The sequence below is a fragment of the Galleria mellonella genome, unplaced genomic scaffold, assembly GCF_026898425.1.
Source record: "Galleria mellonella isolate WM207_F2 unplaced genomic scaffold, CSIRO_AGI_GalMel_v1 utg103, whole genome shotgun sequence".
Taxonomy (NCBI): domain Eukaryota; kingdom Metazoa; phylum Arthropoda; class Insecta; order Lepidoptera; family Pyralidae; genus Galleria; species Galleria mellonella.
The window spans coordinates 1,235,122-1,252,789 of NW_026441966.1; the positions used below are offsets into that span (position 1 = coordinate 1,235,122).

At 33.6% G+C, this 17,668-nt stretch overlaps 1 protein-coding gene across 1 annotated transcript in view; it reads left to right on the forward strand.

Annotated features, from left to right (window-relative positions):
- Window positions 1-17,668, forward strand: part of LOC113513332 (disintegrin and metalloproteinase domain-containing protein 22) — a 747,642-nt gene that overhangs the window by 142,507 nt on the left and 587,467 nt on the right. Inside the window, exon 3 of the mRNA XM_052903078.1 lies at window positions 12,515-12,559. Coding sequence (XP_052759038.1) covers window positions 12,515-12,559 — 45 coding nt within the window. The remainder of the gene's footprint in view (window positions 1-12,514; window positions 12,560-17,668) is intronic.

The following is a 17,668-nucleotide window of genomic DNA, read 5'->3' on the forward strand; positions in this document are numbered from 1 at the left end:
CCACAGAAAAACGTTGCCATTTCTCGGATCAAACGATCAACATGCTCATTATCAAAGCGAATTTCGTATACAGACGTCGATACCGAGTCAAACTGTGGCCCACAAAGTGACTCCATTTTAATTTTCCGCATCGCGTCGCGCAGGAAGACGTTCAAAGGCAAAAACTTTAATATTTTTACTTTTTGCATATTGTAACTGGGTATGGGAAGTAGAGGGTGAAATACGCGGACCCGGGGGTTGTGAAACAACCTTTTTCCGATAACTTTTCGGCAATATTCGGATGTGATAAAAAAATTCTTCGGTTTTGATTTAGCTTTTTAATGGTCAAACGCCGGTATGTGCTGCAGAAATATGGGTTTAAAAAAAAGAAGCAGAATCTCAATTCGTTTGTATTTTTGTTTATGTTTGTTGTCACATAACTGTGTTAGTTTTAAACCGATTTGGAAAATTCTTTTTTCATCTGATAAAATATATTTAACTATAACTAATTTGTTCCATGAAAAGTTTGTTAAAATCGGTTCAGCAGTTTAGTTTCTAAATCAAAATATCTGGTTTTATCATAACTGAAGTTTGTTTTTTTTTTGTAGGACATAATTTTTAATTATTAATAGACAAAAAGTTTTTTGTGTTTATTTCTGATTTTAGTTTTCAGTTCATATTTTCAGGTTAAGACAATATATATTACTGAATAAAATTTGCTTTGTAAATTACATATTTCAAAATCGTAACTGTTACATCACGAAATCATAAAAATTGTAAAAAAAAATTATGGGAAACTAATATATGTATAAAGACTATTTATATTCTATTTTAAATAGTCATATTTTGAAACAAAAATGATCTGTGTTAATATCTCTGTCTTATACATATACTTGAAGCGTATATTTGCTCAAGAAATTGTGCTTTGCTGTTACAATTTGAACGGTAGAGATAGGATAGGATAGTGAAATAACAGGGTATGAAGGCATAACACTGTAGTCCTTAAAAGTTGGCATTCGTAATTTACGAGTATATTTGTTTTATAGAATTTAGATAATATTATAGATAGATAGGTAATCTTTATTGTTTCTTCTAAAAGATTACATTATATATATTATATTATTATTATCATTCGAGAAAAACATACTTATTAATTTATTCTTTAGTACAGGTATGTGTAAAGGGCGGACTTTATGCCAAAAATATTTTCTCCTAGTCAACTTTAGGGGAAGAAAATACCTCGAAAATTCACGTGGTGAAACGCCACTCACCCAGATCGTTCTACTTTCATCGCATTAATTTATTTTATTTATATATTTATTTATGGCAACAAACAGTCATTTAATTAACACAACATACATTACAGTTTTAGAACAGTAGACCTAACACTGCCAATAACAGTATTTTAAAAACATAGAGATATTATTTATGAAGTCCCATGGAAACACGCATGAAAATAAAAAAAAAATGCAACAAATCCAAGGTACCAATATATATAAGTATCAAAGATGAAGAAGAAGAAAGAAGAAGCGACGATTTAATTTCAACATACAAGTTTTTGAGTTAATTTTACTTTTAAAAATATGAACAGATTCATAAAACGAATCTAATTCAAAAAATTCTCTATTGAAAGGAATTACATGTATAGTTTTTTACGTAAACGAGGGGGAACAAACAGAGCTAATCTACGTGAGGAGCGTGCGGGGAGCGGGGAGACGAATATGAGTAGCAAATGTTATTTTACTTAGGATTGTAGGGGAATCAATTAGATTATTTAAAATCTTATATAGATACCAGAGGGAGACTTTGTACAAAAGTCGATTGCTTGGGCACCTCTGTCCCATTTGTGTTTCTACCGTGAAGCAGTTGTGTTTGCATGGCTGTGTTTCGGTTTGAAGGGTGGGATATGGCGTGAATTTACTGGGTACAGAGGAATGGCAACGCATGGGGGGTATCGTGGGCGAAACAGTATACTCTGTTATGTCTATGGTACTGCTCATGTCTATAGGTGACGGTTACCACTTTCTATCAGGTGGGCCGTCAGCTTGTTTGCCATTCTAAGTTGTATAAAAAAAATACATAGCATCAAACATCAGGCATTAAGAAAGAAGTCCTAATCCTGTTGATAGTATATGTTTTGTTATATTGATTTATCAACTAACATTTACAACTATCTTTCATAAACTCACAGTATAAGACTTTAACTTATTAAGAAGTTGTCTGGAAAAAATAAAACTTAACTGTACCTAGATTTATCTAATTTGCATTTCTAATACTAAATTATTTTCTCTACTATTTCACAAAGGTCATATTCCCCGAACTCGCCCTGTCTTGGGAACATCGCAAAGTTCCATTTTATACAACTATTCTCGCTATACAAGTTAAAAGATTAATTGAGAAATTTGTACCAGAATTCTCTCGGACTTGGTTATTATTTGGGACCCCAGTGGAATTAGCTTTTTGTTGTATTCTTGAAATATTATGCATAATATATAATTGTTATTTATGCGAAGAATATTTTAGTGACTTTACTAGTTAGGTAAATAAATTAATATTCTATATTGCTCTTTTAAGGGCAAAGCAATAAACTGAGCTGTGGCCATTTCGTGTTACTATGCCACACGCATGAAGGAATGGTAACAAAGGAGATTGTTAGATTATGTATTTTGTTTTTGTATTATTATTTTTTTTTATTTGTGCTTTTTTTATTTTTATTCTTTTGTCTCTTTTGCTGTGTATTACGTGTATGTATGTTTTTTTTATTGCAATTTGTGTGCTGTAAGTAATGTAAATAAATTGTCTATCTATCTATCTATCTATTCACTATAAATCATACTAGTGGTCGACCCGTGGTCAAAATTTGACCATAACATATATCGTGATAAATTAATTTATTATGGTCTTGTTTGACATTCAGTACGACTAATACTACTTATTATTATTATTCTTTACCAGAGGGAGACTTTGTACAAAAGTCGATTGCTTGGGTACCTCTGTCCCATTCGTGTTTCAACCGTGAAGCAGTTGTGTTTGCATAGCTGTGTTTCGGTTTGAATTTACTGGGTATAGAGGAATAACACCTGAGTCCTCAGGAATGGCAACGCATGGGGGGTATCATGAGCGAAACAGTATACTCTGTTATATCCATGGTACTGCTCATGTCTATAGGCGACGGTTACCACTTTCCATCAGGTGGGCCGTCAGCTTGTTTGCCATTCTAAGTTGTATAAAAAAAAAGAATATAGACAAACAATATTAATCTATTCTTAATTTGACCACAGACTTTAACAATAAACCCGAAATCTTTGCAAATAAACAAAAAAAAAAAAAAATATATATATATATATATATATATATATATATATATATATATATATATGTGTGTGTGTGTGTGTGTGTGTGTGTGTGTGTGTGTTAAATACATGGTAGTATGTGTAATGTTTTTATTTATTGATTTTATACTTTTTTATCAATAATTTAATAAATAAATAAATAATATTACACTGTTGATTATTGTTGTATATTGTATTGATATTAGTATAAAAATTTTTGCAAAATTTTACCTCAGTTCGGATGTTAATAAGTTCTAATTTGGCTTGCAAGATTATTACATTGCAAGTTAAATAAAATTTAATAAAAATAAGACAAAGTTATTAGAAGCTTAAATGTTTACTTTTAATTAATAAATTACATAATATTGAAACGGCGCCCTTTCAATATTCAACCACGTTTCAGCAGCTTCTTAAATCAGTATCGAGCAATAAGGTACTTAATTACTAAAATTTAATTAAGGGTTTAAGGTAACAAATGAATTTAAAAGGGTCAACGAATGGTCGATGCCTGGTTTTAGCTTTCTCTCGTTTACCACGAGAAAATTAACTGAGAACCCTCGTCGTGCGATGGTGATATTAAAAAGTATCTCGTTACTTGTTTATGCGAGTTGGTTTGCGTAGAATTAGTATTTTGAGTAGTCGATTTATATATATATATATATATATATATATATATATATATATATATATATATATATATATATATATATATATATATATATATATATACACCAGATACACCATATATATTACATTGGATTACCAGAGGGAGACTTTGTACAAAAGTCGTTTGCTTAGGTACCTCTGTCCTATTCATGTTTCGATTTGAAGGGTGGGATATGGCAGTGAAGTTACATGGTACGGAGATATAACACCTTAGTTCTCAGGAATGGCAATGCATGGGGAGTATCATGAGCGAAAGATATACCCTGTTATATTTGTGGGATTATTCATGTTTATAGGCGACGGTTACCATATTACAGTCTAAGTTGCATAAAATGAAAAATGAATGATAGAAAGATGCGTGAAATGAAACTAAATAATGAGCGAATAAGAAATATGTAATGAAATGAATAGAAGAAGGCGATGAAATACGTTAAAAGTCGAAAGACGGGATTTATGCGCGGAGATTGTTAAATTAATTTAAAGTTACCTGTAAGTGGGATTTTTCATAGATAAAAATATATTAAAAAACATACTTTATCCATATTTAAATACACTTGCAAGATTTATCGCGATGAAAAATTCTGTCGTGACCACGACGTGGTGCAATCCACGTCGAAACGTCGGCAACAAAAAAGGGGGTATGTAAATACTGTTTATATGCAAAAAATTATTGATTCAGGTCTTGATAATGTACTTAATTAAATTGTTCTAATTGCTGTAACTGTAACTGTCAAATCTTAAAATCATTAAACTAAATTTTTGATGTAAGTAGTATATTAATTTATTTTAACATTTATTATATAAGTAGGTAGATATTATATATATTTATAGTATATATATTTATATAATATTTTATTATATATTATAATATTTTATTCAACTGTATATTTGTTTATGTATTAATAGTTGTAGCACTTCAGCTGCCCGCTAACGAAATGCTTTCTTACTGTATTGGGTTGACTGGAAGAGATCTCTGTCAGAGATAAGTCCACCCTTGTTCACAACATTTATAAATACATTATTTTATATGTAATTTACAAGTGCAATAAAGAATATATATTTAATAGTTTTACTAAGGTATTTTATTCGTGCTCACATTTGCAACAGAATGTAGTGTTCAGTGAACATGAATTAATTCTTCTACGCATAGGTATATAAACATGCGTCCACTTACACAATTGGGATCCCTCGCCACACCCTCGGGTGTACATTCACAAATATTGAGGGCTAGTTGTACATTGTTATATTACGCATAGAACAAAGCCTTTAGCAAATGTATGGAAGATTTGTTGAAATAATTATTTAGAAGAAGTGTTATTAAGAATATTTTAAAATTACGTTTCACTCAAAAAAAATATAATCCAACAATATTTTCCTATACGCTCAATAAAAAAATTAACCTAGATAGAGGGAAAAATAAACTACCAGAGGGAGACTTTGTACAAAGGTCGATTGCTTGGGTACCTTTGTCTCGTTCGTATTTACTGGGTACGGAGGAATAACACCTGAGTCCTCAGGAATGCCAACTAATTATTTTATTTGAGACTTATTGCATTGAAAAGGAAACATTTGGTTGTCTTATCTAGCTTTTTTATAACATGTTAGCTTTTACTAGTAACTTTGTCCGTGTGACCGTAATACGTTTACTAACCAGGATAAAAGTAGCCTATGTCCTTATATCTTATATAATACGTGTATACCAAATTTCATATTGTTACTGTTTTAAAATTCGTCCAAAATGGACAGGCAAAGAGCATGGCCCATACAGCCTAATCATAAGCTATTAATTATAATTTTACAGTAATTGGTTAAGTCATTAAGGTGCTATAAAGTAATAAATAAATAAACTTACTTTCACTTTTATAATATACAAGAGAAAAAGAAAATTAAATTTTAAATTATTTTTTCCTTTTTTTTTATACAACTTAGAATGGCAAACAAGCTGACGGCCCACCTGATGGAAAGTGGTAACCGTGGCCTATAGACATGAGCAGTACCATGGATATAACAGAGTATACTGTTTCGCCCATGATACCCCCCATGCGTTGCCATTCCTGTGGACTCAGATGTTATTCCTCTGTACCCAGTAAAAACCGAAACACAGCCATGCAAACACAACTGCTTCACGGTTGAAACACGAATGGGACAGAGGTACCCAAGCAATCGACTTTTGTACAAAGTCTCCCTCTGGTAAAATAATTCAATAAAAAAAATTAATTATCATAAGTCTATATAAAAATCATAGCCCTCATGCATCAAACATTCTGAACAACATTTTCTTCTTTCCCTGAAATTGTAAAGGCATTTTGATCTTTGAAATTATGGCTTCTCGCATCGAGTACATGTATTGTAAATTTAATTACAGTACACGTATACTTTACCTATTCGATGTATATATATAAATACAGTGAACAAGCATGCAAAATTCCATTTCATCATTTTCGTTCAATGCTGAACGGAACAATGCCTTCTGGAAACATCAAACGCGTTTTTTTTTCCCATATTTTTGTATGGAGAACTGAATTTTCATCACAATGTTTTTCGATTCATTCATAAAACGTGGCAAAGATTAAAGTAAATGTCAATATAATATTTTGATTTATTTCCCCCAATTTTTCCAATATGGAAACGTAAAATGGTTTTATACGCGCACCTAATTATGTAGGTATGGTTTTACGATTTTCGTTTCGTGCTTATTTTCTTTGCATTGCTACGCGATATCGTTAATTTTGAAGGAATTCTGACAATTTTTATTGCAATATGTTCTTTTAATATAACCTATATTAATAGATTGCCTCCAAAGAAATGTTTACAAAAAAATGGGTTAACTTTGTCATACAATTCTGCGTGACAAATAGTTACGAGTGATTCCTTTATAACTTCTATATTTATTTTATCTTATAATTTATGCATCGTTTTAATGCGTAAACACTAATTTTATTTATTAAATAATACGTCAATTTATGCATAACATTTTATTCATGAGTATATAGAACACTAATACAAAATGAGTCAGCTAATTGGCAAATTTGGTTCAAAAAGTTGACCCGTTTTGAGGCTCGATGCTCAATTTATATAACCTAAGAGTCTGTTGTAGGATTATGCTGGCATTTGGTTCCATATTTTTTTTTTTCATATTAGAGATTCAGTTTTGTTTTTATCTACTTATCTGTTCAATGCTTATCACGTTAGCTGTTTTTTTATTTTTTATGGATGATAATGGTACGTTAACCCCGCCTGCGCTATCGGTATACATCGGGGTACCAGTGAAGGATGATAGGTGAGGATGAAGCAGGTCAGTTAGCCCATCGAGACGAATTCAACAAGAATTGTTCACGATGGTTTCCAGTGGGAACCACGTGGGAGTCGACTTAATAAGGCATATTGCTAGCAATGGGGCTGTTAGATCCCATTATTAACAATCCTTGCTGTTTTTTTTGATGGGTGAAAATGGAATGGTAACCCCGCCTGTGCTAATGGGATACGCTGGAGGTGCACCAGTGAAGGCTGATCGATGAGAATGAAAGCAGGTCAGTTAGCCCATCATGATGAATTTCACAAGAATTAACCACGATGGTTACCAGGGGGAACCATGTGGGAGTCGACCTAAGAGGGCATATTGCTAGCAATGGGGCTGTTAGGTCCCATTATTAACAATCACTTCCTCTATTACGTTAGCTGTTAACTGTCCACTGCTGAACATAAACCTCCCTCATAAGGGCCGGCAGGAGTTTACCAGTAGTTGACCAGCTTGGCACTAAACAGGTTAAAAGCATTGTAGTAATTATATCTCTATAAAATATGTTATTCATTATTCTAATTAGATTATTCTATACAAAACATGTCGTTCATTGGATTTTTAATGGTTTAATTAAATTTATTACAAATATATCATCATCATCATTGCATTCTGTGGGGAAATGCGCTTTCCGAGCTTCTAGCATGTTTGCTCAATCTCGCGTAGATGATCACTACGCTATAAGGAGAAAGAGGACTGCATCATTGCTACACAGGGTTAGGACAAGCACCAACAGCATTCTAAAAGTAATAGGCGAGAAATATAACTCGCTTATAATTGGGCCTTCAATAACAAAAAACACCTTTTACAGGCTAAGATAACAAAAGATATTAGATAGCGGCTTATCAAAACCTATATCTGGAGTATAGCTTGTATGGATGTGAGACGTGGACATTAGCTCAGAAGGAAATGGTTATACTTAGAGCCTTTGAAATGTGGTGCTGGAGAAGGATGGAGAAAATTAGCTGGAGGGATCGAATTAGCAATAAGGAGGTCCTGCTTAGGGTTAAGGAAAAAAGACAAATTGTTAGAACTATTGAGGACAGAAGGGGAAAAATGTTGGGACACTTGATACGACACGACGAACTTGTGAACATTATAATAGAAAGTAAGATAGAAGGAAGGAGGGAGAGGGAGACCGAGACATAGTTACATCAGGCAGATCAAGGAAGGAGTTGGTGTCGTGTCCTATCAAGAGGTGAAGAGACTCGCTGAAAATCGTAGTGAGTGGCAAGAGCTCCACCGACAAGAGTGCAGCTCTTAAATAGGATACATAGATAGATAGATAATTGGGCATTTCATTTAGATGCTGATCTAGTCGGCTGGCTCACATCTGGGTGAACTGCTTCAATTAATTTGCTTCTCTATTTTACTAACATAGTTTGTAAGAAAAGTGTTACTAACAAAATGGACCAAATTGTAGTCTGAGTAATAAAGTGTATTATTATATTATTATTATTGTATCAGCCGTTATCTGTCCACTGCTGGACATAGGCTTTCCTCATAAGGGGCGGAAGAGGGTTTGCCAGTGCCCCGCTTGGCAGGCGGGTTAGCAACCGCACTTAGATTTTGGTGATGTTTTAAAAAGAACGCTGCTGCCCATCTGGTGACCATTTATATCCCTTAGTCGCCTCTTACGACACTCATGGGAGGTAGCCCATTCTATATCGGGACTAAAAGACAATATATCAATACATATTTGTTATGGAAAACATCTGTTTTCAAGGTACTTCGATTGTAAACTCTGTAGTTTTATTAAAGTGTTCCAGTACGAGGGCGAGTTTTGTGACATTCGATGATCAGCAAGTTTTTCTTTGTAACAGTAAATAGGTCAAGAGTGAGACGGGACCTGAGACGGGAGACGGGGGCGGCGGGCTGCTGAACGAGGACTTTGATATTCGTGTTCTTTTCTGAAAAACACTCTCGCGATATTTTATCATACCACTTACATGATCAAATTAATGAATCTGATACGAATTGAATTTGTTTATATACTAGCTGTATCTCGAGGATTTGCCTGCGTGAATTAGTATATTAAATATACAAATAAATAGAGTTGTTAAAGCATGATTGTGTTACAGAATCGTACTTCTGGTAGTAATAGTGGTGGTCAGTCTTTGAGAGTTGGCAGTCACACACATACTAATGGTAGCGGAATTAAACAAAATATTTTTTTTTTTACACAACTTAGAATAGCAAACAAGCTGACGGTCCACTTGATGAAAAGTGGTAACGGTCGCCTATACACATGAGCAGTACTATGGACATAACAAAGTATACTGTTTCGCCCATGATACCCCCCATGCGTTTCCTGAGGACTCAGGTGTTATTCCTCTGTACCCAGTAAATTCACGCCTTATGCCATGCAAACACAACTGCTTCACGGTTGAAATATGAATGGGACAGAGGTACCCAAGCAATCGACTTTTATACAAAGTCTCTCCCTCTGGTAAATTGTAATCAAATAACCAGTTATATGGACTTCTGAAAGATAACATCTAGTTCAGTTAAATATTTAATCTGAATAATCTATAAATTGACCTTGTCTTGTTATTTCGTAGATTTTTTCTTTCTTTTCATTTAAGAGATTCCTCTTGTCGGTGCAACTAATTCATGCATCTTCCTCCAGCCAGTTCTATCCCAGATTATATCTTTGACATCCCTATACGACATGACACCTAGTGTTTCTTTTATCTTCTGTCTTTTATCTTCCTAGATTTAAGTACAAAAAAACTGTATTGATTCAAAAATGAGACGAAATGTTTACATTATTGTTAGAAGTTTACACTTGTTTACACCCCAAAACATTTTCGTGGAATTCTCAATAGCAAAATATTTTCTTTATCACCTCATTTGTGTTCTAAATATTTCGTCTGAAATTTAATGTTTATTTAATAAATTCTGAATCCATTTACTTGTAAGTTGATTTATTCACGTTACTGATTATACAAGCAGTGGGGGATAAGTATAAATATATATATAAGACATCCACTTTATACTTGCATTATTTTTGTAATATAGATGGTAAACGAACATGCAAGCCGCATGATTGTAAGTGACTACCGCCGCCCATGAGCACTCGCAACACCAGAGGTATTATAGGTGTGTTGCCAGTTTATAAAAAAGGAATACGATCTTCTCGTAAAAGGTCATGACTACATTCTTAATAACGTTTTGTCTGTCAAAAGTAATACAATTTTAAAAGCGTGATATTTAAAAAAGAAGGATTATGTTTTTGTAGCTTTATTTGTATGGATATACTCTATCTATTGTTGTGTGATCAAAGCTTATTTTTATGCTAAAAACAGAATGTTATTTTAATAAACAATAAACAAATAAATCGCAGCGGCCTCTGTGCATAACAACAGTAGGAAAACAATCCATCAGCTCACAAATACCCGCCGACACTCCACGGTAGTGATGTGATGAATCAAGCTGATTCGAGTATTGACTCGAATATCTACTGAATAATTAAGTACTCGAGTACTCGTTCTACAAAATTGTGATATACAAATACAAAATAGGAATACTATCGGCATTCGAATACTGGTTGCGTGTTTCTCGTAAATTTTCATTTCTGCTTCGTGGTTTTATTCAAATTCGTCTTTATTTAAGTAGACTTGTTTAGAAGTACTTTTAAATTATTACTTTTTATGAATTTATTGCCGGCTCCAAAATGTTATTATTTGCAATCGCAAGAAACTTAACAGTTACTCTTAAATTACTGTTATGTATATTTATTTAAATGTACTACGTCTTAAATTACATGATCGTTAAAAAGTCCGTTGATCATGCGACTAATAGTGCATACTTTTGTTTATTAAGGAATAGTTTAATCTATAATAGGCTTTATTCAGTAAGTGTTTATTAATAACAATTTAAAATTTATTTCATATTTTTTTTTTGTTAATTTAATAAAGGTAAAATTATTAAATATTTAGCTATATTCTGTAGCTATACTCAAGTGAATCAGTAAATAAATCATTCTATACCTACTTTATATAAGTTAGGTCAAAAGCTATCTGTGTACCAAATTTCATTCAAATTTGTTTACTAACTTTTGTGTGAAAGAGTAACAAATATTCATCCATTTATCCATCCGCTGAATGTGGCAAACTTTCTCATTTATTATATTTATATAATTAAAAAGACATTTATTATCTTTGTTAGAAGCTTTAGAAATCAGTTAAAAAAAAAATTCGAGTTTGATGAAATACTCAAATGCTCATGTAAGTACTGGAATACTTGTTCTAATTCTCAGACTCGATTTAGGATTCGATTGCTTTTTTAACGAGTAACACAATACTCGAATACCTATAAAAGATTAAATTGGCACATCACTATCCCACAGACCGCTGAACATAGGGCGCTATATGTGTGCAAACACAATAATTTCTAGTTCCACATCCATCAAATGCACGCACACGATTCTAACACTGGCAAAATATTTCGACCACGCGTCGAATCAGCCCTTCACAGGTCAAGTACATTTTTATTAGTATAGATTTATTGTTCCTTACGATTTTGTTGCATACCATAGACGTTCAGTTTGCTTTTAAATTTAAAAGTGGTTATAACTTTACCATGAGGAAGTTTGGTAACGTCACATTTATTTTTCAATTTTCAAAAATAACTTCATTATTTTTAATATTTTTGACTGATGATTCAAAAAGTAATAAAAGTTAAGTACCAGAGAGAGACGTTGTACTAAATTCGTTTGCTTGGGCACCACTGTCCTCTTCGTGTTTCTACCGTGAAGCAGTTGTGTTTGCATGGCTGTGTTTCGGTTTTAAGGGTGGGATATAGCAGTGAATTTACAGGGTACAGAGGCATAACACCTTAGTCCTCTGGAATGGCAACGCATGGGGGGTATTATGGGCGAAACAGTATAGTCTATTATGTCCATGGTACTGCTCATGTCTATAGGCGACGGTTACCACTTTCCATCAGGTGGGCCGTCAGGTGTCTGCACTATAAGTATACGCTGGCGGGGCGTATACTGATAGCGCAGGCAGTACCAGTGAGGGATGGTAGATGACCATGAAAGCAGGTCAGTTAGCCTATCATGACGAATTCCACTAGAATTAATCATGATGGTTTCCAGGGGGAACCACGTGGTGGTCGACCTGATAGGGTGTATTGCTAGCAATGGGTCAGTTAGACCTCATTACTAACAATCCCTTTCCCCCCTTTATTGGGATAGTTAATAGTGATTAATATTTTTCTATTTTTGTTACAGATTCATGTCATGCGCTGATCTCATACGCTATGCTACCAAACACACGTAAGTCGAATTATTTATTTCTTCTAAAATGTATTTAAAATTTAATTAATTATTGAATTAATATTATTTGAATTCGACATGTCACAAGGCGAATCTAATTAAAAGGTATTTTACTTTTAAACCTGACATAAAAGTTTTTTAGTAAACATTACATCTAAAACTCAGCCGGTCGTAAAACTATAAGCGAAATCTTTTGGTAATATGGATAAAAATTGGTTGGTACTTAATGCTCCTTTCCACTCAGGGTTTGCTGGAAGAGAACTCTTACAGAGTTAAGTTCGCCTGTTGTACATCTTTGTTTAATATAACTATATACGGTTGTAATTTTCTTTATGTTTGTTACCCCATAACTCCGTTAGTTCTAAACCGATTTGGAAAATTCTTATTTTATATGAAAGAATATACTTACAGATTAGTTCCGTAGAAATTTTATCAAAATCGGTACAGTAGTTTAGTTTTTAGATCAAAATAACTGGTTTTGTCACAATTGAAGTCTGTTTTTTTTACGAAACACTATCTTTAATTATAGCAAGTGAAATGTTTCGTATTTACCTTACTGTCCGACTTGACCCGCTGAAACTGCGCAGAGATGTTGCATCTCTGTGCATCTTCTACCGAATTTATCATGGGGAGTGTTCTGAGGAATTGTTCGGATTGATACCTGCTGCTGATTTTCACCACCGTACAACCCGCCACAAACTAAAGTTTCATCTCAATCATTTGGACGAGTGGCGGTCAGCCACCGTGCGTTTTTCAAGGCACTTTCTTCCACGCACAACCACTCTTTGGAACCAACTTCCAGCAGCAGTATTTCCGAACCGATACGGCAACATAACCTACAAGAAAAGAGTATATTCCTTTTTAAAAGGCCGGCAGCACACCTGCAATGCCGCTGGTGTTGTGGGTGATCATGGGCGGCGGTAGTCACTTATCATCAGGTGAGCCGCATGCTCGTTTGCCCCCTGTGTTGTAAAAAAAATAATTAAAGTTTACTTATTATTAAATGTAAAATAATTAAATGTATTGTTAATAACCTAAATTATAAAAAAAAAATACGTCAAGGTAAAATGCACGTGGCATATTAAGAGCTATAGGTATTATTTTTAATCTGTGGTCTATGCGGCACAAATATTTACCTTGCTTAATAATAATAAAAGATTTATTACGTGATATTTCAATTACTACTTAGCCAAATACCATGTGAACAAAGTCGCAGTAAGAAGCTGTATAGAAGTCCATCTACGAGTATAATGACATTAAAGTGGATTTGTTATGAGTGATCCCATGTAGCGGACAGATACCTGCCTAAGACAATTAGCAAAGTTGCCGGGCATCGATTAACCGGCGTATAATTTATTCATCACTTTCCATCATCCGGGAGACGCGGTTATTTGTCTCCGGGGACGGGTCTACTTAGACTTGGTGAAAGCGATTAACAGGTATAGTGATGTGGTAGTAATATCTAAAATATGTATTTTGGACTTACTATAATGGACTCACATGCTTGCGAACTGAAAATGAAGTGACATAGGTAAAGCCAGGCATTTTGTAATACAAATAAGTTCGTTCGGAAATGTTTTTCTTTAGATTTTTTATCTTATTACTTAGTGATACTGTCTAACAGGACGATATCATAGGTTTCTGATCAAACATTAGTCAACTCAGTAATTTTACTGAGTTTCTGATTTAACATTATACAAGTCAGTAATTTCACTGAGTTTCTGATTTAACATTATACAACTCAGTAATTTCACTGAGTTTCTGATTTAACATTATACAACTCAGTAATTTCACTGAGTTTCTGATTTAACATTATACAACTCAGTAATTTCACTGAGTTTCTGATTTAACATTATACAACTCAGTAATTTTACTGAGTTTCTGATTTAACATTATACAACTCAGTAATTTCACTGAGTTTCTGATTTAACATTATACAACTCAGTAATTTCACTGAGTTTCTGATTTAACATTATACAACTCAGTAATTTCACTGAGTTTCTGATTTAACATTATACAACTCAGTAATTTCACTGAGTTTCTGATTTAACATTGTACAACTCAGTAATTTCACTGAGTTTCTGATTTAACATTATACAACTCAGTAATTTCATTGAGTTTCTGATTTAACATTATACAACTCAGTAATTTCACTGAGTTTCTGATTTAACATTATACAACCCAGTAATTTCACTGAGTTTCTGATTTAACATTATACAACTCAGTAATTTCACTGAGTTTCTGATTTAACATTATACAACTCAGTAATTTCAATGAGTTGACTAATATTAAATCAGTATTTATTAAGAAAAAAAATCGTAATAAATACCATTGCACCATATAGAACAGCGCCATCTAGAACTAAACTAAGCAAACTATTTGCTATAAATATCTTAAAATACATTTAGATAATATATCGCATTGTTTTGAAATTGGAAGTTTAATTGTTATTTCCTAAACAACTATGACTGCTTTAAAACTGTTTAATGCAGTAACTGATACACTATTTCTGAACTATCTAACTCTACTGTGTGCATTTAGGGTTCATTCACATTGACAGAGAATTACGAAACGATGTATAACTAATTCATCATTACGATAATGCGTTTTGGTTCAAATAATTAATGTGTTACTGTAAAGTGTGCTAGATTAGATCCCGTAGTATCAGAAACATATGCATTATTTGTCAGTTGAATTATAATTTACAAAGTTTGCATATATGCAAATTTGAATTAGCAATAAGTGAATTTCGCATTAAATGGATTCGATACGATAAGAACAAATTCGTTCAAAAAGCAAATTGGAAACTACATTAAATTTCTTTATCTACAAGTACGATTAATTAGTAACCCTTTAAAATTGTCGTGTGGTAGGTTGTGGTTTGGTCGTTTCGAATTTTTTTGATTGATGCCCTCCAGATGTTTGTAGGTTGGGCCCTGATAATCCTGTGTTACCTAGCTTGAGAACCAGGTGGTCGGTGTGATTTTGTAGATTCTATTTTATTCTTCATCATCATATCAGCCGTTAACTGTCCATTGCTGAACTAGGTCTCCCTTATTTTGGGGAGTTTTGTCAGTAGTTGCCACGCTTTGCATGCGGATTGGCAAATGTAGTTAGGTTTCGGTAATGTTTTATAAGGGACGTTGCTACCCAACCCTCGATCATTAAGTTGGAAAAAAATGGCCCATTCTATGGTGGGACTACACGACAATACTACACTACTTTTATTATTACTTTTACTTATTTTTTTGTTGTTGTTGATCAAGGGTTAAAATTTTGCTGTTACTTCCCATAACGATAATGATCATTACTTATAGGATGTACTCGTAGAAGTAGTGTCAGCTCAGTTGGATGTCTCAGGGCAGCTGATTCTAATTTCAAATCTCCGCCGCAATTTAAGAATTTTTCAAATTCATATTTAGAACATTAAACATAATTGTTACTTGCTTGTACTTCGGAGGGCAAGTACAACTGTCGTTCGATAATCTACATCAGAAGCTTTCGTGTATAAGGAATAGCTTAAAATTTTTTGACACCAGAGAATGCGGAGTACTTACAAGAGATAGTTGTACGGCAGCTTAATGGGATGCAGTCACCATACCTTACAAGTTTTGTATTCGCAACTTTTGGTCAATGTGGACCGACCCTAAGCTTATGGGTATTACAAAATGCATAAAGTTTACCTCTAGTTAAGTGCCGGATCAATGGCGACTGCGACGGTTTGAGTGTTTCCGTGTCTACTACATACATACAGGCTCACGACGTGTGTTACTCATATTTTATTTAAAATCTCTGCTTGTTTCTCGAGGGTTTAGCTCTTAATCTAATATTCGAGCTAACATAGCGGGATCGTGCAATTTGTTGATAGTATTTTCATGACTCGTGTGCTATGACTGACTTAATAAATGAAGTTTATTATATATATATATATATATATATATATATATATATATATATATATATACACAAATTATCTATGTCATTTAAAGATAAAGAAAACATAGGTTAAAAAAAATATTATATTTATCTACCTTTATTATCTGAGGCAAATACATGATATATCTATCTATCTATCTATCTATAGATTAGGTAATTTACGTTTCAAACTCCACAAGATTTTCTGTCTTCACTGTATAAAATTTTGCAAAAAAATTTCCGAATTCTAACGTAACGTTTGCCGCCGAATATTAAATATTATTTTTTAAAATAACATGCACACAAGAGGAAATTTTTATAAGCAAGGCAAACACCTAATGAGGGCTCGAGTGTTTGCAGTCACAGTTCAGTGGGCTCTCCGGGACCGGCTTCAGCGGAGGCTGTGTAAAATACGGATTCCGTCTTGATTGAAACACCTTGGATTTTTCACGACGACGCGAACGTACGTTTTGGTGATCTATTTGTGTTTATTTTATTTATTTTGAATTAGGTACACCAGCAGTATACATCTATCTATCTATCCTATTTAAGAGCTGCGCTCTTGTCGCTGGAGCTCTTGCCACTCACTACGATTTTCAGCGAGTCTCTTCACTTCTTGATACGACACGACACCAACTCCTTCCTTGATCTGCCTGCTGTAACTATGTCTTGCTTTCCCTCCTCCCTTCCTTCCTTCTATCTTACCTTCTACTATAATGTTCATAAGTTCGTCGTGTCCTATCAAGTGTCCCAATATCTTTTCCTTTCTGTCCTCAGTATATATACTATACATAAATTAAATAACTTTTTTTTTTGGTTTAAAATGTTGATATTCATGCCTATAGCAGGTGTACATAACATTGACAATAGATTCATCATTTCAGCTATCATCCGTTCACTGCTGGACATAAGCCTCCCCCATACATTGCCATAAAGAACGGTCCTGAGCCACCTGCATCCACTGACTCCCTGCAATGCATTTATGGTCGTCACTCCATCTAGTGGGTCATCCTACACTGTATTTGTTGTCACCACTCAAGAACCTCTTTTTTTTTATATACAACTTAGAATGGCAAACTTAGAATGACGGCCCACCTGATGGAAAGTGGTAACCGTCGCCTATAGACATGAGCAGTACCACAGACATAACAGAGTATACTGTTTAGCCCATGATACCCCCCGTGTGTTGCCATT